At 36.9% G+C, this 23853-nt stretch overlaps 2 protein-coding genes and 1 non-coding gene across 4 annotated transcripts in view; 1 reads left to right on the forward strand and 2 right to left on the reverse strand.

Moving 5' to 3' along the window:
- LOC149063642 (cytosolic Fe-S cluster assembly factor NUBP2 homolog) overlaps window positions 1-16127 on the reverse strand; it is a 29409-nt gene extending 13282 nt beyond the window's left edge. Inside the window, exons 1-5 of the mRNA XM_089255831.1 lie at window positions 15989-16127; window positions 12142-12242; window positions 9350-9438; window positions 7095-7204; window positions 6800-6957 (exon numbers count right to left, since the gene is read on the reverse strand). Of these exons, the coding sequence (XP_089111957.1) occupies window positions 6800-6957; window positions 7095-7204; window positions 9350-9438; window positions 12142-12240 (456 nt within the window). The 5' untranslated portion in view covers window positions 12241-12242; window positions 15989-16127. The remainder of the gene's footprint in view (window positions 1-6799; window positions 6958-7094; window positions 7205-9349; window positions 9439-12141; window positions 12243-15988) is intronic.
- Window positions 16128-16351: 224 nt separating this feature from the next.
- Window positions 16352-23853, forward strand: part of LOC149063643 (uncharacterized) — a 76048-nt gene continuing 68546 nt past the window's right edge. For both annotated transcript variants that reach the window (XM_089255805.1, XM_089255807.1), the window contains exons 1-3: window positions 16352-17005; window positions 18983-19103; window positions 22744-23128. In XM_089255805.1, coding sequence (XP_089111931.1) covers window positions 16636-17005; window positions 18983-19103; window positions 22744-23128 — 876 coding nt within the window. In that variant the 5' untranslated portion in view covers window positions 16352-16635. The remainder of the gene's footprint in view (window positions 17006-18982; window positions 19104-22743; window positions 23129-23853) is intronic.
- On the reverse strand, window positions 21161-21232 carry TRNAV-GAC (transfer RNA valine (anticodon GAC)). The gene has a single exon. It is a non-coding gene; the product is annotated as a tRNA-Val (tRNA).

Consider the following 23853-nt stretch of genomic DNA (forward strand, 5'->3'; position numbering starts at 1 on the left):
AATTTTAAAATAAATAGAGATTAAACTAATTAAAAGAGGTCAAAAGTATAATGAAAATAATTACATAATTAAATACATAAACAAAAATATTTGTTGATGATGGATGATTTTTTTCTCAGCTCATGATACATCAAATCAAGAGCCTTTCTGGATATTGTTGCGAGGTGAACTTTGGAAGAAAAGTTTGCTGTCTTTACTGGGAATCAAACCGAGGAGTTCTTGCAAACCATTATATTATACCACTTCAACATGACCTTTCTTCGCTTAAAACATGCACAATAGCATGACTTGCTGAGTAGGGACATTGCAGCCTCTCTCAACTTCAGCGATTGGCCATCTAAGACCACAAACTTTTTTTCTTTCAAACTTTTCACCTCAGCATAATATCCAGAAAGTGTCTTGATTTGATGAAAGTATTTGGTTGTTTTTTCGTCATGATATAATTGTGGATGCTAAACGTTTCGAAATAAAATCATTTTTGCTTAATAAAAATGCAAAATGTAATGATTTTTCTTTGATCAAGAGCCTGGTTACTGAAACCTTTTTTTTTTCATCCCTTGTTTTTGAATCATTTGAAAAGAGCTCCTACGAATCTCTTCTTGTAGATTTTCACACCATCTAAAAACTTTTCCTTCAATTTTTCTTTGCTCTTTAACTTTGAGGAATCCCAAATTGCTGATACCACACTTTTCAGCTTTTAAACAAATGTACAGCTTCAACTTTTTGAAAGAATGGGCAGCGTTTTTGTGCTTGAAATTCACAAAATTTAGCTCACAAAAAACGTCCTACAACAGGACCATAACTAGGATATTTATGTGTGTGGGAGGGGGGGGGGTGTAAAAATGTTAGTGCTACCTTCACAACTGTAAAATTCTAAGATTTTTATAAAGGTGTCTTTGTTCCCACTTAAAATTTACTGCCCGAAGCAGTTGCCCCATTCTTTGCCCCCAAGGGCAGTCTTAAGACAAACATGGGCTCCCGGGCCAAGTGATTTTTCGGAGGCCTTACCTGGAAAATTCTCGAAAAATTCAACTACCCGTCATTTTTCTGAAGCCCCAGGTCACAGCCCATGCGTTACGATGGCACTGGCACCCCCCCCCCTTCCGCTAGCTAGAACGTCTTTCAGGGAAATAAAGGGGGCGTTAATAGTTGTACCTACATGTTGTAGGAAAGTAAATTTATGCTGATAAAAAGATTTAGATAACATTATGAATTCATCAAAGTTTGTGTTTAAAAATCAGTTGAAAATTTGTTATAGGCATACTTTGCTGACATCAGTGTTTGTTATAAGCGATCAAAATAGTGTAGATAAACAATGCAAAATTTACAAAATATGGAAAAACTTCATTATATAAGGGTGGAGCTCCCATTTCAATGCAATGTTCTCTTCACATTTTCCAGTTCAATTGTTATATTATATCCAGTATTATTGATTGAACAGATGACAACAATGAAACAAATCAGTTTGCTCATTTTAAACATTTATTCTGATGAATATTAAAACTCGCATTCTCAATATAACATTTTTCAGACACTTGGTTATCACAGTAAGTTAATTTTTTTATACATAATGTTTAACTAAACCAATAATCGGGAAAATCTCACCATTTGTTGAGATGACCCAGAAAGCATTTATCACATCATTCGCATCCTAGTTCGTCAGCAGGATTACAGTCAAATTGGAGACAGTCCTAAGAAGTTGCTGACAGTCGGTCGGTTAGTCCATTGAGTGTTGAACGGTCTGAGAAATGCCAGAGCCAAGGTAATATCGAAACACACCAAGAGGTATCTGGTCAGGCTACTACTACTACTAAACTAGGCACGCACCTCGTCCATATTCCTCTGCAGAACTTCTAACGAATTGGTACATGTTGGAATGTGTGTGTGTATGTATAGTGAACCTTCTGTGAAGTTTGTTCTGTGTATCTGTGTAATGCTCGTTATGTGGAATGCTGCCATCTGCAATCAGTTTTTTAAACTATGAGTTTTTCTCAACTTAGTGAGTGAAGAAGTGTAATAAATGAATAATTGTAATGTTGTGAGCCTGTTGCTCTCAGCAGCGAGACTTTTTAACGAAGAGATCGGCTAGCATTCGTGCCTCAAAGTTGGGAACTACAGAAAACCAACTTTGGTTCCCAACTTTGCGGCACGAATGCTAGCCGATCTCCTAGTTAAAAAGTCTCACCGCTGAGAGCAACAGGCCTACAAGATTACGATTATTCATTTATTACACTTCACTCATTATGAGTTGAGAAAAACTCATAGTTTAAAAAACTGATTGCAGATGGCAGCACTACACATAATGAGCATTACACAGAAACAAACTTCACAGAAGGTCAGGCTACCGGTCAATCATAGAGATGTTGAAACCAAAGTGGTATCTCGGGATATCTAGAGGCACCCAGTTAAGCAGCTACCGGTCTAATTATGGAGCAGGTGACGGAACTAGGACAACGTTGAATCACACCAGGAGTTATCCGGTCGAGCCACCGGTTAAACCATAGAATCTACCTTCACATAATGCGTAAAGCTCTCTTTACATGTTATAGCTATTGTAAACCAAAAGTCTCTTAGCAAAGAGCAGACAGACCTTCAACACGATACTTGAATAACACGGAAATTCTGCCATCTGCCACTTCTATCACTGAAGGTGAATGGCAGCACCAGTACAATACAAAACACATAATTATGACAATATACATACACTAGCTATAATACCCGCCGTTGCCCAGGTTTTCTTCAATGAGGTTTTTTTGGATCACGTGATATGTCCCTCTTTCCTTGAGGGGCATACAAACCGTGTTCAAGTTGAACCAATATGGCGACTTACTGCGCGACTCATGAAATAAACAAATCTAGATTTAAAGAAACATGGAAATGAATATATATATTTCTTCTTTTTCAAGGGGTGCCAAGTATTTCGATTACCTCCCCCCCCTGAAGTTCTAGTTATTCATCTGCCGGTTTCTGCTTCAAAAAAATATTAAAACTGTGGAATTTCTTTGATGTACTTTATGAGCTCATAATTAATTTTAAAACAATCTAAACTATATGAATTTATGCAGGTAGACAATAAGGAGATATTAATTTTCATACTTGAGAAGATATAAATAAAAAGTTGAAATCAATGTTATTGCATGGATCTCAATTAAAAAGTAGGTCTGGCTAATCACTTCATATTTAATCTCCTGGGCTTCGTATATCTCTAAGCGAACTCAATATTTCAAAAATCTAGAATTCAATAAAATTTTTTAAAAATGTGTAGTGGAAAACGCCGCAAAAAAATTACTGCATTTCTACACCAAAATAGGCAATTTGTACACTGATTTCTATGAGGATTACCCTTTTCCTGACCCTCAAAGCAATGCTGATGATGATTATGACGTATATTCAAAAAGCCTCATTACTGAGGGTATTGAAAATGTGGTCAACCATTATAAAGGCATAAACTATTATACATATACATATGCTAACAGGATTAGAGAAGTAACAAACCATTGTAAAGGCGTAAAACATGTCTGAAACACATTGCTAGGGAACCACGGTAAGCAAAGTAAACATTCGGAAAGTGATTGTTGAGGCCAGAAAACCATTGTTGCCCTACGGTTTTTTGCCCATTTGGGGCAGTTGCCCTGCTCTGATGAAATTTTAAAGTAGCCTATCATTCAAGTCGGGTCCCATTTGGTATATATGCAAAATTTGACGACGATCAATCTAAAATTGTAGATTTGTATAGAGAACATACACACACACAGACAGAAAATCAATTTTATGTATATAGATTAGGGCTGTTGCCACATATATACACACACGCACGCGCGAAAGACTTTTTCCTGCATGCACCAAATCATTAGAAATTCCTCTGAATGTTTACGAGGCACATGTGTGGTTAAGAATTGGCCGCTGTGGTGGTCGAGTGGTCATAGTGATGGACTCGCATCGTGAGGTACCGGTTCAACCCTAGCAACACAGTGGCAGTCGGCTGAAGTTGGCCTAGATGCGAACTTAGACTGTTAGGTACCTGAACACACACACATACATACACTTCCGACACAACCCAATCTGTAGTAAATTGACCACAGCGATAGATCAGAGTTGTGCTTGGTTTGAATGAATGGTTAACCAGTCATGTATGATGGCATACAGCCATCATGCCAATTTTTAATTTAATTATTTCAATTTTTTAAAACTAATCAGTAATTATTTCAATTACCATAATTTTTTTTTGCTGATGATTTTAAAAAACAGTTAAGAACATAAGGAAGTCAGTTTAAATGTATTGATAAAATTTTAATCCGGAAAATTCATTTTATTAGCTCCAAACTTTTAAAAAAGGAAAAATTTATTGGGCACCTGACTGGTTAAGTAATAGTTGCTGTTAAACCAGCTTGTCATGATGTAAAACACTTGTTATGTTTAAAATGTAGAAAATGAAAAGTACAGGCACTTTTCTTTTCATTAGGTCTAATAACTCTCGAAACTTGGTCGATAAAAGTAAGGAGTGAAGACTATTTTTGTCAGTTAGGGGGCAAGAGAAATCAATTGTCTGGAAGTTTTATGTACACATAGTTCATCTAATGCTTGTCACAAGGAGATGAAAATGTCACTTAATCTTCTTCATGTAATTAAAAAAATACAATGCAATAAACACTGAAGATACAGTGTGTCTATAATTAAAGTTGGCATGTTCTGAAACTTCTGGAATGTCTCAAGCAAGAGATGGGAAAGAAATTAAGAACAAGCATGTCATTGCCGGTATTTACCACTGAAGAGTGTTTACATGTGAATCATAATGCACATGGTAAGTGTTAACAAACAACTCAAGCTTTAAGGCAGGGTAACTAAGCATATCCAACAGAGCCATTTCCATTGTCATTTTTTCAGGAGAGGGTGTGGCCTGAATTTTATAAAAAAATGTGTTGCTGGTGGACCTTGCTCGTAGGAGAAGGAGTGAGAGCATCAGAAGGTGTCAGGAGACAGAACAGGAGACGGGACGACAGGGAGAAGAAGAATGGACTGAGGAGGAAAACGAAGATCAAGAGGCAGACGATCCAGGCTCCGACTCCAACTTCCAATGAGGACGAGGCGAAGAAGGAGGAAGTCACGAATTAGTATTTAATTAAATAAGGGCGAAAGCTGTTCCTTGTAGGCGAAGGTCGCGAGGCAGCTGCCTTAAAACCATGCCGGATGAGCGGCTGGACTTTGAGGGCTGGGTGACGGCTGGCCAGGTGTCAGGCAGTTGAATGCATACAGTCGCTTTCGTGGCCCGGGGTATTTGGGGGGGGGACACACACACTCATACTTCCAGCACAACTCAATCGGTAGTAAATTGCCTATGGCGATAGACTGGAGTTGTGCTCAGTTTGAATGAATGAATGCCGCTGGGGTGACATTGCCCGGCCCCCTCATCCGGCCAATGGCTAAAATTCACAATGGTCGATAGAACCTGGGCGGTGCATGGAATGAAATGCCGCTGGGGTGGTTGAGTGGTCATACTGACGTATTCGCATCATGAGGTCCTGGATTTGAACCCCACCGTCACCACAGTGGTGGTCAGCTGAAGTTGGTTCTCTGTGGCTTCCAATTTCGAGGAACGAATGCGAGCCGATCTCCCTGTTAAAAAGTCTCGCCACAGAAAGCATCAGGCCTATAAACGCTACAACTATTCAATCATTACACTTCTCATTCAATTCTGAAATATAGATGGCAGCACTAAAAAAATCAGACACAACACTAGATACGCACTCAGACTGTTAGGTGCACACACCTACACTTCCGGCACAACTCACTAGGTAGTAAATTGCCCATAGATGGCGATAGACCTGAATTTTGCTTGGTTTAAAAAAAAAAGAATTTTGTACTGCCACTGATCGTAGTGATAGACTTGCATCATGAGGACCTAGGTTTGAACCCGACCTTGGCTGTAAAAGAAATTTCTCTACATATATTTTGTTGTGGAATCATTTTCTTTTTTTCAAACTGAACTCAACTCTGGTCTATGACCATGTGCAATTTACTACTGAATGAATTGTGCCAGAAGTGTGTGCTTGTCTACCTAACAGTCTGATTGTGTATCTAGTGTTCCACATGATTTTTTTGTGCTGCCATCTATTTCTCAAAATATAAGTAGGATATAATGATAGAATGTTTGTACCATTGTAGGTCTGTTGCTTTACAAGAGATTTCAACTGGGAGATTGGCTTGCATTCACTCCTAAAAGTTGGGAAAAACCAACTGCAGCTGACCTCTGCTGTGCCATCGGTCATCTTGAGAGTGGGCCCTTGGTCAAAGTGATTTTATAGAGACCCTTACATGGCTAGAAATGCCTGCCTACCAATGCGCATGCATGCTCTTGAAAATTCTAACCAAATCTCATTTTCACGAGGCTCTGGGCAGTACCAGGTCGGCCCATGCATTAAGAATTAAGATGGCAGTGTTTCTCAAAGTGTATGCCATGGTTTCTAAGGGATTGTGGTGAGCTGGAGATTGTGATCTGTATGCCCATTTATGCTTTGAAGTGGTTCTTTTATATAAGTTAAAATTTCCATTAAACTATTCTCAAGAGCTGCAGATGAACCATGAATTAAACAAGGGAGCCATGGTTGACAAAAGTTTAAGAAACACTTCTTTACAGGGATATGAAAAAATTCCCCCAATCCCTTTATCAAGACATTCCTTGTTTTCCAAATTTTTTTATAAAAGTTTGTTTTCTGATGGGTAAGCAAGGCTACAGACAGCTCAGAGCACATTAACTTTAGTAATAGACATCCTGTTTAAAATTCAACAGAAAGCTCTTTACTTGAGGAGTCGTCACAAGAACAGCATGCGTATTCTGAGCATTTTTCAAGTTCTCAACTACTGCCATATGCTCATCTGAAGTTCCTGGAGGCATATCAACAACTAGGAAGTCCATATCCAATGGCCAATTAACATCTGATAAAAACTGCTTTATCATAGCTATGAGTAAACATCATTTGTATTAGAATGAATCATTAACACTTATAAATCGTGTGATTCAGTTGGATGTACCCTTAAAACTCGAATTACAATCAAACTCGATTAACATGAGGCATAAAAATAACAATTCAAAATACCATTTTTCTTGGGTCCTCTCCAAACGACTGCTTCCTCTGAACTGTTTAATAGAAACCCTATCGACATTGCACACAAACGCTGTTCTTTATCAACGTACACTGGCATCCATCTAAACAAAGTGGGAAAAACTAATAATCAAATACAAATTTCATTTATATAGTTAAAAAAAGCATGAATTTTTAGAAAAATATTATTTCTGATGAGTCACAATGTTTTTGCTGCTCGATCAAACAATATCTTCAAAGATGTGGTTGGTTATTTGCACTAGTGCAAAGTATGAAAAAATAATTTTTAAAAAGAAATCGAAAAAGTCAGATTTTTTTCAATTGAAATTCATTGACTGCTTATTAATTAATACAAATCTTGTTAATCATTAGGAATGCATATTTTCATCTCACCTACCTTATTTTTTCATCTAATCTCTCAAATTGAATTCAGCATTAATGAATAAACTACAAACGAACTACAAGGGAAAAATATAAACACCAAAAATCTGTGTTTATGTAACATGAAAGGTCATTGAGCCAAAATTAACTTCATGGATTAACATTATTCTTGTAGATAAAAGTGCTTTCATTCATGAAGACTCACTCCTCTTTAAAGTGAATGCCTGGTGGCGATTCAGTATCACATATAGTGCAAGGTTTCTCAGTTCACTTAATGTACAACCAAAGGGTCATTCAGCATCAACTAATGAAAAACATTCTATTGACAAGATTGTTTCTAACACAATTATGATTACAATAATTTATTATGATGTGTTTTCGACTTGCCGTGATGTTGCTTAAAAATGCACACATTTTTATTCTTTCACAGACTTAATGAGTTTTGGTGAAAAATAAACAAACTTGAAATTTTAAAACGAAAAGTGAAAAAGTCTAAACTTCAACGGTATTTATGTTGGTATAATATCTATTATTTTAAATCATAGAATTCAAGGCTTTATGCACCCGTAGCTTCTACCGCCCCCCCCCCTGGAACATTCCATCGCCCCCAAGGGGGGGGGCGTTAACACCCACGTTGGGAATCACTGGTATAGTGCATGGGCGGAGATACAGGGGGCATGCCCCCTCCCCCCAGTGTTAAAGGTGAAGTCGACTATAATCTAATGTATATATTTATATAGGAATTGACATCATTATTAGCGTGCCCTCCAACCACCCCAGACTTCCAAGTCTATCTCCGCCTATGGTATAGAGCAGCGTTTTCAAAGTGTGCGTCACTGTTTCTAGGGGCATCGCCAACCTTTATGTGAGGTGTCACGGCAAGCTTGATATATTCATTTGTGCACCTATTTATGCTTTGAAGAAGTTACGGGAAAATTTATATGGGAAAATATCTATTAATCTATCTTGAAGAGCCCCTGGCGAATCGTGAATTAGGCTAGGGAGCAGTGGTCGACAAAAGTTTGTGAACCATTGGTATAGGGAAAAGTGTTCCACTGAGAGAGGGATTAACTTTACAAAATATTTGGGCTTGTCAATGCTAAAATAAGAAGACGAGATATCTTGTCAGTGCCACTCAAAGGGTTTAGATTCAACTGAAATCAGCGATGAAGCGTACTATCTCAAGTCTATTCCTGTGACTGCCGTCGTGGTATTCAGATTCTATGATGCTCATTTTATTCTCATGCTTAATGGATATACAGGGTGTATTGGACGTGAAATGATTAACAAACAAAAGGAGCTATTTACAGCTATGCAACTCACAAGGAAAGGGTGTTTTTTCAAAAATTTTAATTTAAAAAAAAAGCTCTTTCAGTGCAATATTTGAGCTATGATTGGGCCAAAAAAATTTCACTTCTGGATTTATGAAGATGGGTCAAATGGTCAATTTGACCGTCAAGAAGCCGAATAGACACTCAAAATTTGGCGAATTTGATTTTTTATACATTTTTCTAATGAAATATTATATCTCGATTTGGCGCAATGGCGATTGGCTGCGCGAGCCCTGCACCTATGTATTATGGTTGTCATAGACAGTGCTTGCTACTCGAGAAAAGGTTGAAGACCTTTGTACCCAACAAAAAGAAAAAACGTATGGAGGGGAAAAAATTATAGTTGCATAGAAAAATATTAGAGATATGTATGGGAATTAAAAAATTATACTTTAGTTCCACTCATTTGTTCCTTTTTTTATATAACCATTCAACCCTTACTTTGAAAACGTTCCTATTACAATTCCCCATTCTATCACTTCACATAAAAAAATTATTTAAAATTTTACTTGAGAATGAGATATAGCACATGCTTACCCTTCTGCACACTGGAATACCTCTTTTTTCTCCAAATTCAAGAGATGGGGTATGCTCGGACCACAGAGATCAACATCAAGTATGCCCACCTGAAAATATGAAAACATGGCATTTGGTATTTGATTCAATTTTAACATTTTTGTAACTTTGTGAGCATCTACATGGACGGTCATTTTCTCTCTGTATGAGGGCAAACATAGTGGTCTGCTGCAGCCCATGATGCTGCAGCAGGGTCACCACTCTGGTATATAAGTCAAGCCAGTAAAATGACATGAAAATTCGCAGATTTGTATATACCATAAGTAATATGGTAGAAAAGTAACCCTTCCTATATCAGCACCCTGTGCAGTCGCACAGGTTCAATAGATGGTCAAGGAATCCATTCATGCAACAATGGACTACGAAAGAAAATTTATTAATAGGATAAAAAGCCTGTTAAAACCTAATCACAGGAATTGTATTGATCATCTGTTCCACGGGTGTCCAGACTAAGTAAACATGTGATGGTATGATAGGGTGGACCAGATAATTTTTAGATTTGAAAGAACGTACACCCATCATCACCTGGTACTCCTGGTGTTCATAAAATTACACAGATCCAGATTTGAATACAACACATGTATTCTTATTATGTGAGCTACCTTCTTTAACCAGAATGTTGTTGGTTATGTCACAATATAATAATCACTATGTGACAATATAATAATCATTATGTCACAATATAATAATCATTATGTCACAATATAATAATCATTATGTCACAATATAATAATCATTATGTCACAATATAATAATCATTATGTCACAATATAATAATCATTATGTCACAATATAATAATCATTATGTCACAATATAATAATCATTATGTCACAATATAATAATCATTATGTCACAATATAATAATCATTATGTCTTTCCTAGTTCTATACCTATGGTGTAGAACTCCTTTGGTCTATGGCACAATATCAATGCTACCATCAAATATGACACATTTTTGTCCTTTGGAATTATTAGGACCTACATAGTTAAGTTGGTTGAAGTTTTGAGGTGCCATTGTGAGTTGGCATTCAGTTTGGAAAACTTTTGTCATAGTGAGCAACACATATACATTCAGATACAAGTAAAGAGTTTTCAAGCAAGTTCACCAGGGAACTTGCCCAACAAAGTGGTGGAAAAAATAGAGAAAAAATGCCTCTGGCAAACTTTATGAGCAATTTGTAGGTTCAAAAAGGCAGTATGTGAGAACATAGTAAATTGTTTTCGTCACTAGAAATAATGAAAGTAAGTAGTTTATAATCAGGAAATCTACTGTTGGGAACAATAGTCCAAATAATGATCACAAATTTAAATTTAATTTAATACAAAGTATTTTTATCTTATGGTGGGGATGCATAAAATCATCTCACAGAGCGTATGCGGCCTGCCTGATGCGAGGTAATTTTGAGCAGCCCGGGACTAGATAAAATTACTGTGTATTAAATTTATTTTATCATTATTTAAGCTATATATTTTCAATAGCAGACCTGATTAACAGACTATTTACAATCATTATTTCTAGTGGTGATAGTAATGAGTAGAGCCTGGATTATAATCAAAGAATTTTCAGTATAAGTGCATATTTCTGAAGATTTTTTTAAAGCTTACTCAATTTTCTTTATAATTTTTCAATTAAATATTGTTCATGATATTTTCATAACATCAGTGGAGTGAGTTTTTGTGCTGAAAACCGAGCAGCAGTCATCTCTAAATTTTGACTTAGCAGATAGGTGCCATTCCATGCTAGAGCAGACTAACGCTTTCTCAAACCAAAATACTGATAATCTGTTCCAAGAACGTAACTCAGGTAATAAGAATATAAGTATCACAAATCTGGTTCTGTGTAATCCATGGGCATACAGAAGCACCAGGTAATGGTGCATGTGCGCATCCTTCCACATCTATAGGTAGTCTGCCTAGTCCATGATGTCAGTCATTTTATCTTGGTACCATCACAGGATTATCCATGATTAGTCAATAGGCCTATTATCCACACTACTAGCTTTTGGCACATTTTCCATTAATAATAAAACTCCTCTTGAAGTCTACTGCGCATTGAACCAATTCATTCAGGGTCTAGTCCACCTGTGCAGCCCCACCGGTTGCCAAATCAGGAGTAAGGGAAAAAAATAATTGCAGAAAAAATGTTTTATCTGTAAAATTTCAAACTATGGATGTAATTAAATGGACTAATTCATAGAAGAAACAGTAATTTTTTATGCAGTGCATCTACTAGCTGGAAAGAAATAAACAATAAAATGTATCAGTTTATGAAGTGGAGCCCAGGGCACAATTTTAATGACTAAATTGTCCATTTTTAACCATATTACATATGAGGGATGCATATTTGCAAGTTTTCTGGGTCATTTTACTGGTGTGTTTTATACACCAGAGTGTTGTCCCTGGTGCGGACCATGACAATGGCCCTTGAACAGCGGGAAGTTGGCCACCCCTAATCTATACTAAAAATATATTATCACACTGCACTTTGTAGTGATTATGTAATACAGTAAGGATTTTAAATGGGAAAAAGACAGCTGCTTACTTGACTGTTTGAAAGATTAGATGAAAAGAAAGAACAGAATGTGGAAGAAATGTACAAACTCATGAAACTGATATGGGGGAAGGCTCACTAGAAATGAGGTTTACTGAGGTATTTTTTTTTTGTTACAACAGCAAGATTTTTATACGTCAGTATCAGATATATTTTAAGAAACTCTAAAACTTAAAAACAAACCAACTTAGGCCTACTTACCTTGTAACCAAAGTCTCTCAACGACAATGCAAGATGGACCGATACAGATGATTTACCCACTCCACCTTTACCTGACAGCACTAGCAATACATGCTTCATACCTGAAACACAGTAGAGGAAAATTATTAAATGATTATTTCTTTTCTTCTTAAAAATAGGCAAATAAATATAACTTGACAGTCAAGAATATAAAAGAAATGGCTGAACAAGTATTTTTCTATACCCAACGCAAAAAAGAATAAAAAAGAACATACACAAAAGAACTTCAGTTAACGAGATTAACTTGTTCTGTAACAAGCTCATTATCCGAATCACTCGTATATTGAATTTAATCCCTAACACAGGGAACAATGGAAACTTGGATAACTTGTTTCACAATTATCGTTCACAAAAAAAAAAAAAAAAGATAAATGACATTCAATCAATAAATATAATCAAATACAAATACAAATACAAATACAAATACAACGCCACAACAGGCAAAATGCCCAACGAGGTGGCTGATAAAAAGATGCCCATAAAAATATGGTTGTCATATGTTTCAAAAATACAGCAACCCAATTAAAAATGCAATTAACACAAATTACAAACAATATATACACATGATAAAATATTATACGATGCCCATAAAGATTACTTATGGTTGTCTTATTCTAAGAATGGATAGCTTCTCGATTTACCCCAACATGTTTATCGTATTTCTTTTTAAACGTGTCAATTGTGTTACAATTTACTACCTCCGGGGGTAAGCTATTCCATTTATTAACAACCCTATTGGAGAAAAATTCCCTGCGACACCATAACCTTGCATTGTCCCTCACCAATCGATACTGGTGTCCCCTTGTAAAAGCAGTCGATTGGCGGTGTACTAAAAGTTCATGGTCCATCCTATCCATCCCATTGAAAATTTTGAACACTTCGATCATATCTCCTCGACACCTGCGTTCATCCAATGTAAACATATTCAAAAAATGAAGTCTTTCTTCATAACTCAAGCCCTGTGTGCCAATAAGGACACGCGTAGCTCTTCTCTGCACCCCTTCAACCAAGTCTATGTCCCTCTGTAGGTATGGTCTCCAAAACCTTACAGCATACTCCAGTCCAGGACGAACTAAGCCTCGAAAAAGAGGAAGAATGACTTTAGGAGAACGCGAAGAGACCTTTTTGAAAATGAGACCAAGCATTCTATTCGATTTTTTGACAACCGCTGAACAATGTTCAGAAAACTTAAGTCGCTCGTCAATGAGAATTCCCAAATCGGTGACTCTAGTTGCATCCGGGATAGTGACACCATTCAACTCGTAAGAGAACCGTTGGTTGTTCGAACCAAAATGAGCGACCATGCACTTATCTACGCTAAACGTCATGCTCCATTCATTTGCCCATGCTGCAATCTTGTTTAAGTTGGTCTGGAGCAACTCCCTATCGCTTTCATTCCCGATTACCCCCATTAGCTTCACATCATCTGCGAATTTGCTAGTAATTCCATCGATACCCTGATCGAGTTTATCGATAAAAAGTGAAAAAAGTATGGGGCCAAGGACACTTCCCTGAGGAACTCCACTTGTGACGTCTGTCCAACCAGAGAATTCCCCGTTCACCATAACTCGTTGCGACCTATCTCTTAACCACGATTCTATCCAATTCAGCAAGTTGCCCCCTATTCCAATCTCGTGTAAACGCTTCAAGAGTTTGCCATGTTGGACCCGATCGAATGCCTTCTGGAAATCAAGGTAAACAACGTCGACATTTTTGCTCTTACCCAAAGCCTTAGTCACGTAATCATAGAAGCAAAGGAGGTTAGTTACACATGACTTCCCCTTCCTGAACCCATGCTGATTATCCGACAATACATTATTCTCGTCTATCCACTTCACAAACTGCCTTTTGATGATAATTTCCAAAATTTTCGAGAGGGAGCTCGTCAAACTCACTGGACGATAATTAGACACCACTTCTCTACTACCCTTCTTAAATATCGGAACAACGTTAGCCAGTTTCCAATCTCTCGGGACGATACCCTCAGCAACACTACTCCTGTATATCTGTGCGACTGGCCCCAACAATTCATTAGCACCTTCCCTGAGAACCCTGGGATAGATATCATCTGGTCCTGGTGCTTTGCTTGCACATACATTTCTTAGAAGATTTAGGACCTCCACGTCTTCCACTTGAATATCGTTGAGCGTTTTATTACCCCATGCAACACCCGTATATCGAATATCATTATCTCCATTAAAAACCGACGCGAAAAAGTCATTGAAAGCACTACACATGCCTACATTGCTCTCTACTTTTGAGCCTCCTATCGAGAGGGGGCCAACTGTCCCCTTACATCCATTATTGACGTATCGAAAAAATGATTTTGGGTCAGAGCCAATGTTATCTGCCAACCTAGATTCAACTTGCTTTTTACTATCCCTTATCGCTTTCTTCAACAGTCTTCTTTTATCAGTAAACAATGATAGGTCACCTCGTCCACTTTTATACTCTCTGAATGCTCTTTTCTTTTCAAGATAAAGGTTCCGCACGCTATCCGTGAACCATAGAGGGTGTGATGTACAAACACGCTTTTTTCGAACAAAGGGTATGACGTCGTGCAAAACAGAGGACAGCTTCGTACTAAATTCTTCCCATTGACTTACCACCCCTACTGATTCCAACCGGTCTTTGAAAACTTCCGCTAACCTTCTTCGCAAAACATCAAAGTTAGTTCTCCGAAAACAAGGAACCAATCTTTTGTTATCAACCTTACCCGAGGAAAAGTTACAGTGAAATCTGACGATACGATGATCACTGGAAGAAAACTCTTCCCCCACCGAAACATGTTCAACTAGATCCTCAGAACTAGTAAGAACTAAATCCAAAATAGCAGTACCCCTAGTGGCTTCTGATACATGCTGATACAAAAAATTTTCGAGCACCAACTTAAGAAAGTCTCTTTCATACTGATTTCCAGATGAAAGGTTCTCCCAATCAATACCCGGGTAATTGAAATCCCCTAGTATGAGAACCCTCTTTCGCTTACACATGTAGGAAATTTCATCGTGCATTTTGGCGATGTAGTTTTGATCCCTATTCGGTGGATTGTAACAAACCCCAACAATAAGCTTATGACGTCTTTTGTTCTCAAGTTCAACCCATATGGTTTCAATATCACTTCTCTGTACGTTACACTCTCTAGCCTTCAAACATGATTTCACGTATATCAACACTCCACCCCCTTTCCTATCAGATCTATTTCTCAAAAAAGTATCGTATCCGGAGATGTGTAAGAAAGATTCATCCCCATCGTTTGCCCAAAAACGATATAATAAATGCTACACACACAATACAGTAATCTTATACTTCATTCATTTCACTTCTGAAATATAGATGGCAGCACTGAAAAATCAGACACAACAGTAGATATGCCTCAGACTGTAAGGTACACACACTCACACTAATGGCGCAACTCACTCAGTAGTAAATTGTCCATGGCTAAAGGCCAGTTAGCAATCAAAAGAGTGACCTAGAGCGTGAGTAAGTAGGCATAGGACCAACCAAAAGAGTAACCTAGAACTTATGCAAGCATGTGATTTACCGAAAGAGTGACATAGAGAGTGTGTCAGCATGAAAGACCTAGAGCGAAAGGAATCAGATCAGTGACAGTAATGTGTGACACTGACAGAGACAGTGAGCGCTGGAGTGACCCAAAAAGTATGCAAGCACGAATAACCAAGCACAGGGCAGCGAATCTGAGGAATAAATGGTCAAGAAAATTAGACTACTCCCATGGAAAACTCAGCTTAATAATCACCAAATTAATTGGCAAACACATTTAAAAACAAAAGTGAAACAGACTGACTTGTGGATGGTATGGAGTTGGTTCCCGTTCAGAGAGCTGCCAAATTCGGTTCCTTGGTTATGATTGTTTACAATACCATATGAATTATCATCCTATGCATTTTCTTTTAAATTAGATGTTTACAATTTTTTGTCACATGCGCCAGGGCAGTAGTGAGTACTTGGTCTTTTCACCACAGCAAACTTGATAAAATTCCATACGAAAAATTACGCAGTGTATCTTGGTTTCATTTTAATTTTCAAAAAAATAAAGGTGTCAAATTGTTGAAATTTAAATGCAAAAAAATTTATTCTTAAACAAGAATAAAGTTATAATTTACTTCTCCCCCCCCCCTAGATGAATCAATGCTCATACACGGTCAAAGCCGTCCGAAGCAGTTAAAATTAACACAATAGGCACTTCAAATTTTTTTGTTTACCTTTTTAAAAAAAATTTTTTATAACAAAATTTTATTTCGTTTTTTTGAAAAGATGTAAAGCAAGTCCAGACCTACAAATTCTACAGGCATGGAGGACGTTAAGCTCTGCCTGTGCCCACAGATGTATAAAGCCCACAGCAATAATTAATCAAGCCAAACCCATAGATTTATAGCTGGAAGTTATGCGACAACAACGCGTCACAGGTTAAACAAATGTCCTCTCGATGAAATGGAGAACCTTGAGGAGGAGGAGGACACCGACTGTCAAGAGCTGCCAGTGAATTATAGTTTAAAATATTTTGGTAGCGATGAAGAAGAGCCAGATGAATTGCCGGACATCATAACAGTTTGCGACTCTTACGTTGAAACAGATCTCGATCAAATCGTGGACTACAGCCGCAAGTACTCAGAACGATGCAGCAACGAAGAGGAGAAAATAATTCGCCTCTTGCATCCCCACCCTGCGTCAACTGAATTCAGAGCTGTTGCCGCTGCCAATAAAGATGAGGAGGAGCCATCACTGAAATCACCCAGCAATAATGAGGACACTGTGAAAGTATATTGTATCGAAGACCCTCCTGTCGTCAATTGCAAACCTGGTAAATAACATCCAATTCATTCGCAGGCCTGGAACAAATGTAGTATAATCCAGATCCTCCTTGGCAACTTTTTTTCCGACGAAAAGTTGCCAAGGCTGTAACTGACTGCAGACGCCGCAAAAAAAAAAATCACCAGCATCGAAAACATAAAAGTGAAAACCAACAATAATATTATAAATAAATATGCTCAGTATATAAATATAAAACCCGAACTCTTTCTTTGAAATAATAAACAGATCAGGGCATAAGTCTATCTAGGTATCCAGACTCTTTCAAATACGTAATGAGAAACGAAAATAATATTTACAAGAATAAAAATGGAAAGCATGACAAAAAGGGCTGAAGGTGGAAAAAAAAAATTCATAAAAAATATATCGGGGAAATACAACCTGACAGTATGCTGTATGAACCAGATAAAATCCAATGACGAAACAAGGACTCATTGGAAGATGAAATGACACTGTTTCAAATATTACACAAAGGGATAAGACGCTGTTAGCCATTTGAATTGCCCGCACTACTAGTACCACCTAGAATTGTATTCTAGAAGGGAGAGAGAAGTTACGGCAACCCAGTGGCATTATGCTGACCTTGGTGACTTATGGCTTCCTTGGTGATCTGGATTATACTGCATCTGTACTGTGATGTATTTATAGGGGGTTGTTGCAGGGTTGGGATTTGAATCGGGTAGATGTGGCTTAGAGAAAGGTAATAAAACTTCTTTTTGTTCAACACAAACTACAAATCGCTACAAGCAATCATAACCCCACTATAAGTACTATTGAGCTTCAGCATTTGGCATCAAAGTAGCCGGATGAGTTGGAATAAAATACAGTATTTTATAAGTTGATTGCTATCGGAGAAGTATATAGCCTATAGCAGAGATGAGAGTCTTACCTGGCAACACCAAGTTTTCTAATTCTGTGGCACTTAGGCCTGTTTGTGTTTAAATGAGGCTGGAAGGAGGGAGAAGATTCTGATAATACTAAGAATTGATGATTTTGAAAAGAACAATTCTTTTGAAGTTCTCGAGGCTCAAAATATCCACATATTGCAGAATAAGGTCTCTAAAATTCACAGGTAAACATAAAACAATGTTTAAATAGGCATTTACTGCAGAAAAAAAGAATTTTTTTTAATGAAAAAGATTGAAAATAGGCAAAAAAATCCCATTTAGGACATTTTGCCTGGATTTTCGGGCTCTATTATGTTGCATAATACATTGACTGATACATAACTGAAGCATGTCCTTGAAATGTGTTTTAGAGTGCAGTTGAAGAAAAGAAAGAACTTGTGTAATTTCAAAGACAGCTAGGTGTAGTAACAGTGAATAAAGTGGGTGAAGTTGCTTTTGTCTCAGCCCAATGCATCAAGGACTTTTTTGGATATTATGCAAAGGGTGAACTTTGAAAGAAGTGTCAGCTGGGCTTTTCACCGGGAATCGAACCTAAATCCTCTTGCACACTGGGCAAGCACACTATTTTATACACCACTGGAGACATGACTGTCTTCCTTATTTCACACAATATGCCATGAGATGCTAATGTAGAGGTATTAGTAGCTTCCCTTAAGTTCAATAAATGGCCTTCAGGGTGGAATGGTAGAGAGAGTGAAACAGGTTTGTACCTGTTTGTCAGTGTTTTTATCAGCCCATTACATCAAGGAAATAGACCTTTTACTGGATATTATGTGGAGGTGAACTCGGAAAGAAAAGTCATCTGGTCTTTGCTGAGAGTGGAACTCAGGTCCTCTTGCAAACTAAGTGGTGTATATGAAGTTTGCCAACTCCTGGCAAAGACCAAATGACTTTTCTTTCCAAGTTCACCTCTGCATAATATCCAGAAAAGATGTATTTCCTTTAGATAAAGTTATTGTTATCATAGTGTGAATTTTTCATATGCAAAAAAAGTTTTATAAAGAAGAATATTAAATGCATGATACTACGTATATAACAGGAAATGTTTAATTGAATTTCAGAAAAAGAATTTGAAGAGGCCGCCAATGAAACTCCTTTGATGTTCTCTCGAAGTAGCTCGTTGACTTCTTTGAGCAGTTTTGATCCTCCATCTGGGATTAGAAGCTCTGTTAGTGAAGTTAGGTAATAATTTGTTATAAAGAAAATATTTGCTTCATAGGTTTTTTAGAATATTTTGCCTATAGGCTACTTCAGAATATCTTCTAGTAGTTTTATGAATATTTTTACACAATTTTTACAAGTATATTTACCTCAATTAGAGATAATTCCGAAGAAAAATATTTAGGAGAATATTTTCATCAAGGAGAATATTCTCTGGAAGGACTACTATTATTAAGAGTATTCTTATTATTCTTGATGAGAATATCCTCCAGTTATTTATAATAGTCTTTACGGAGAATATTCTCAAGAATATATTTATAATAATATATATTATAACATAAATAATCTTTATAAAAAACTTGAGAATATTCTGTGAAAGGGCTATTATATAAATAACTTGAGAATAATTCTTTGATAATAATATTCTCAAGTACAGTAAAACCATGATTAACCGACACTCGTTTAATCTTTAGTTTCTGTTATCCATCATTGTCTAAGAAAAAAATACAGAGGAAACAGAATCAGATTTTAAGGTCCAAAAAAATCGGATCACTGCTATGGTTTGTGCTAATACCACTGGCAATCAAAGATTACTCCTGCTTGTAATTGGTAAATCCAAAAAACAATGTACTTTCGAAAATTTAAATATGAACGCATTGCCCGTGAACTATTATGCCAAAAAAAATACTTGGATGGACCAAACAATTTTTTCAGAATGGCCTCCACAAAGTTTTTGTGCCTCAACTTAGAGTTCATGTGGCCGAAAAGCAGTTGCTGCAGGAAGCACTGCTGTTAATGAACAATGAACAATGCCTAGACACACCCCTCTTGTGAGCTCAAAACTGGTGATGGCAAAATAACAGGCCTCTTTCTCCCAGCTAATATAGCTCCACTTATACAGCCTATGGACCACGGCATAATTGAAAATATGAAGCGACGTTACAGAAAAGCTTTTATTGAAAGCTTGCTTTCATCTGATGATGCCATGACTGTCAAAGAATTTTGGAAGAGAAACAACATAAAGGATGCTATTTTCAATGTCTCACTTTTAAAATTCTTTAAAAGTGAATAATATATATATATTGTATTTAATTTTACTCAAAACGATCAGTATAAACTTCAATGGATTTTGTTTTCGTTTCGTCCCAAGCCTGCAATGAAATCATGTTACTGTACATATGCATTAAGATATTTCTGTTATTCGTCTATTCGTCACTGCCCTGGTCCGGACGGTGACAGTTAATTGAAGTTTTATAATTTATAATAGTATTCCTTCTAGAGAATATTGTCAAGAATATACTCTCTCCCTGTCGAGAAGACAGGGGGGGGGGGGAATTGAAGTCTCTAACCCACAATATTAAACTTTGAAATCAAGAAAATGAAACCACTATGGCTGAATTGCACAACTTGCAAAGAAATATGAATGATAAAAAATTTAAGTGTATGTACACCGAAGAAAATAACTATTCCTCTGAACTAAATTATCATTATAAGGTGATTATGCATCTCTAACCATAATATTGTAATTTATTTTAAAGAAACGTATTTGGTACTTTACATTTATATTTAGTCGGGTTTCTCATATGTGTGAGGGAAAACCCGGAATTGTCAGGGAATGTGATTATTGCTGAAAAATGTTTGTGGAAAACTCACAAAAATTCATTGTAAAACCTGGAAATTTGAAAGAATGAATGTGGAAGAACATCATGAAATTTTTGTTAAACTTAAGTACAAATACAAATGACACAACAGGCAGATTGCCTATTGAGGTGGCTGAAAAAAGATTCCCATAAAAAATATGGATGTCAAATATAACCAAAATGCAGCAACCCAATATAAAAGCACATATCACAAAAGAAAGAAAAAACAAATAAATATATAGTAAATATGCACTGCCCATAAAAAAGATTATGATCCTCTTATCTAAGCATCGATAGCTTCTTGATTTGTGCCACTATGTCTATCATATTTCTTTTTAAATATCAATTGTGTTAGACAAGATATACTGAAGACTGGATGTTGTGAAGATATTTATTATTTGAGATGTTAATTTTTTTAAGGAAGGAAAAACTCATCTCTGCCTCTACCGGGAGTCGAACCCGGGTCCCTCGATTGTCGGACGAGTGCTCTGACCACTAAGCTACAGAGGAGATAGAGATTTTCCTTCGCTAAGGCGTATAACTCTAGGCTACGAACCCGGCTACCGGGTTCGACTCCCGGTAGAGGCAGAGATGAGTTTTTCCTTCCTTAAAAAAAAAAATTAACATCTCAAATAATAAATATCTTCACAACATCCAGTCTTCCGTATATCTTGTATTAACAAGTGAAGAGCGACATTCATGTCATAAATTGTGTTAGAATTCATGACTGGCGGAAATAAACTATTCCATTTATTAACAACCCTATTGACAAAAACTTTCTACGACACCCACAACCTGCAATTCACCTAAAATATTATTTCATGAAATCTTAATCCATAATGCAATCATGGAATATGATGCATTATATCTGTTCCTTGATTTTGTGAATTCTGCTTCCCATTTCGAAGCAACTTGTTCATAAATATTTCACTTATGATTTGAAGGGTTTGTTCCAGTATAACATCTTCAAGTTGCAACAATGATGTTAATCCACCTAGAGTGACTAGAGGGCTAGTGTCATAGTGTTGTATAAAAAGCTTACTTAAGTACAGAATTCATCTTGAAAATCATGTTAGGTCAGTGTGTTTCTCAAAATTTTGTCACCTGTGCCCCCCCCCCTCCCCGTCCATTCAATGTTTATCTGTGGCTCGCCAGATTAATCTAGCAAAGCACTGCTTCAGAGCATTGAACAGGTACACACGAATATCGCCATCTCGCTGCGACACCCCCCCCCCCCCCCCCAGCAAAAGTTGGCCTTGTATCTAAAAACCACTGCACACAGTTTGAGAGCCGCTGCATTAGGTCTTTTCTCTTCATACATTCCATTTATAGTTTTTATAGTTTATCCGTTCCCTTATCATGGAGCTTAGTCAAAAGCAGTGATTCTTAATTAGTGGTCTTTGGAGAGACTTCAGAGTGTTCATGGGCTTGCATGAAAAAACAAAACTCATTATTTACACATTTCTATACACTAAATATTATTTTTTAAAGGAGTTCACTGCCTTCACTTTTCTTCATTTTATTGGCACAATGGATCTGTGCCCGGCACAAATTTTCCATAAAACACAAATTATTAAGAACCCTTAATTAAAATAAAACGAAGTCACCAAGAAATTGTTTGAAAATTAAAAATTTGAGCTAATATAAAAAATGGAGTTTGGAAGGTTCCAAGCCATCCTAAAAAAAACTAAAATTGCCCCCTTCAGAAATCAAAGTGTTCCCTTGTGTAGTGTGGGCTTCACATTTGGAATCACTGCGGTAAGGGTTCGAATCCGGGCCCTCACGATGCAAGTCCATCACTATGACTATTTGACTACTATAGCAGCAGTGAATAAACAAAGTCAAGTTTTAAGAAAAAGTGTTTGGTTTATCCAGCTTGTTGTACTTGGTTTCCCGGTATGTTGCTTACCCTTGTGACACTCCAGCGTGCCGTATTATGTGTGGGAATATGTTATTCTAAATTCACGTAAATGAGGGAATATTGTTCACACATCTGTGCATGTCTTATCTTTTTTTAATAGCTATGTTAGTGGAACTGTTTCACCAAGTGATTTGCCAGATTCGCCTGGACAAACTATGCCACCGAGCCCGATTCAGAAAAAATCAACATCTATCTTCAGTGAAGATGGATCTGATCCACATGACCATCGTTTCTCATCTAAAGCACTTGAGAAATATAATGACTATGACGGAGGAGTTTTTGATGACAACAATTCGTCTTTCATAGTTGAAGGAACTCCAGTGGGATTCTCTGGTGCCAGTAGTCTAAGTTCTCTTAGTATTATGAGTGACTCTGACAATTTGAAAAAATTCTATATGAAAGACGTTTCAAGCAGCGAGACCTCTGATGGAAGTAAGAAAACTGTTGTAGATGCTTTTCCAACAGAAGGTGTCTCTTCTTCAAAGGTAATTATCTGGAGATTTTATGTTTATGTAGAGAAAGATGTCTTCTCCACTTGTTGATATAAGATTTTTTCAGAAGAGTGGTTATGTTTAGAGATGATTATTTTATAGGAAGAAAATTTGTCTCTGCCCCCATAGGGATTTAAACCCCCAGTCTCTTGTTTGCCAGACAAATGTTCTACCTGTAAGGTAATAGCACTCATCTGGCAAACGAGAGACTGGGGTTCAAGTCCCCATAAGATAGAGATGAATTTTTTTTATTAAAATCGTCATCTCCAAATATAACCAGTCTTAAGAAAAATCAATCATGAATAAAAAACATAAAATCTTGGAGTAAGTTTTTTACTGATTATATATAAATTATCTATCGACCAGATATTTTTCTTTTTTCGTATTTATATGTGGGAGATATATCTCAAATCTCAAACCAAGGATGGTATAGGCTGGATAGGGAGGGCATGTTATGATTACATACCCTCCCTATCCAGCCTATACCATCTATAGGTACAAGTGTGCTCTGTTAAAGCCATGTAGATTGATTAATTTTGCTTCCATTTTTCGAAGCTCGCACCCAAAAGGACATTTAAAAATTCTAAAGGTGCATAGATACATCCACACATGACAATATGGGATTGTGCCTTCTCGTCACTATTTCTACAATAACATCGTAGGTCATCAAATTTATTTTGTTCATTTATTAAATGCTATATATACAGCATTCAATTTAT

Source organism: Pholcus phalangioides, unplaced genomic scaffold, assembly GCF_987345545.1.
Source record: "Pholcus phalangioides strain wild (caught in Gottingen) unplaced genomic scaffold, Ppha-v1.0 ptg000172l_1, whole genome shotgun sequence".
In the NCBI taxonomy this organism is placed as follows: Eukaryota; Metazoa; Arthropoda; class Arachnida; order Araneae; family Pholcidae; genus Pholcus; species Pholcus phalangioides.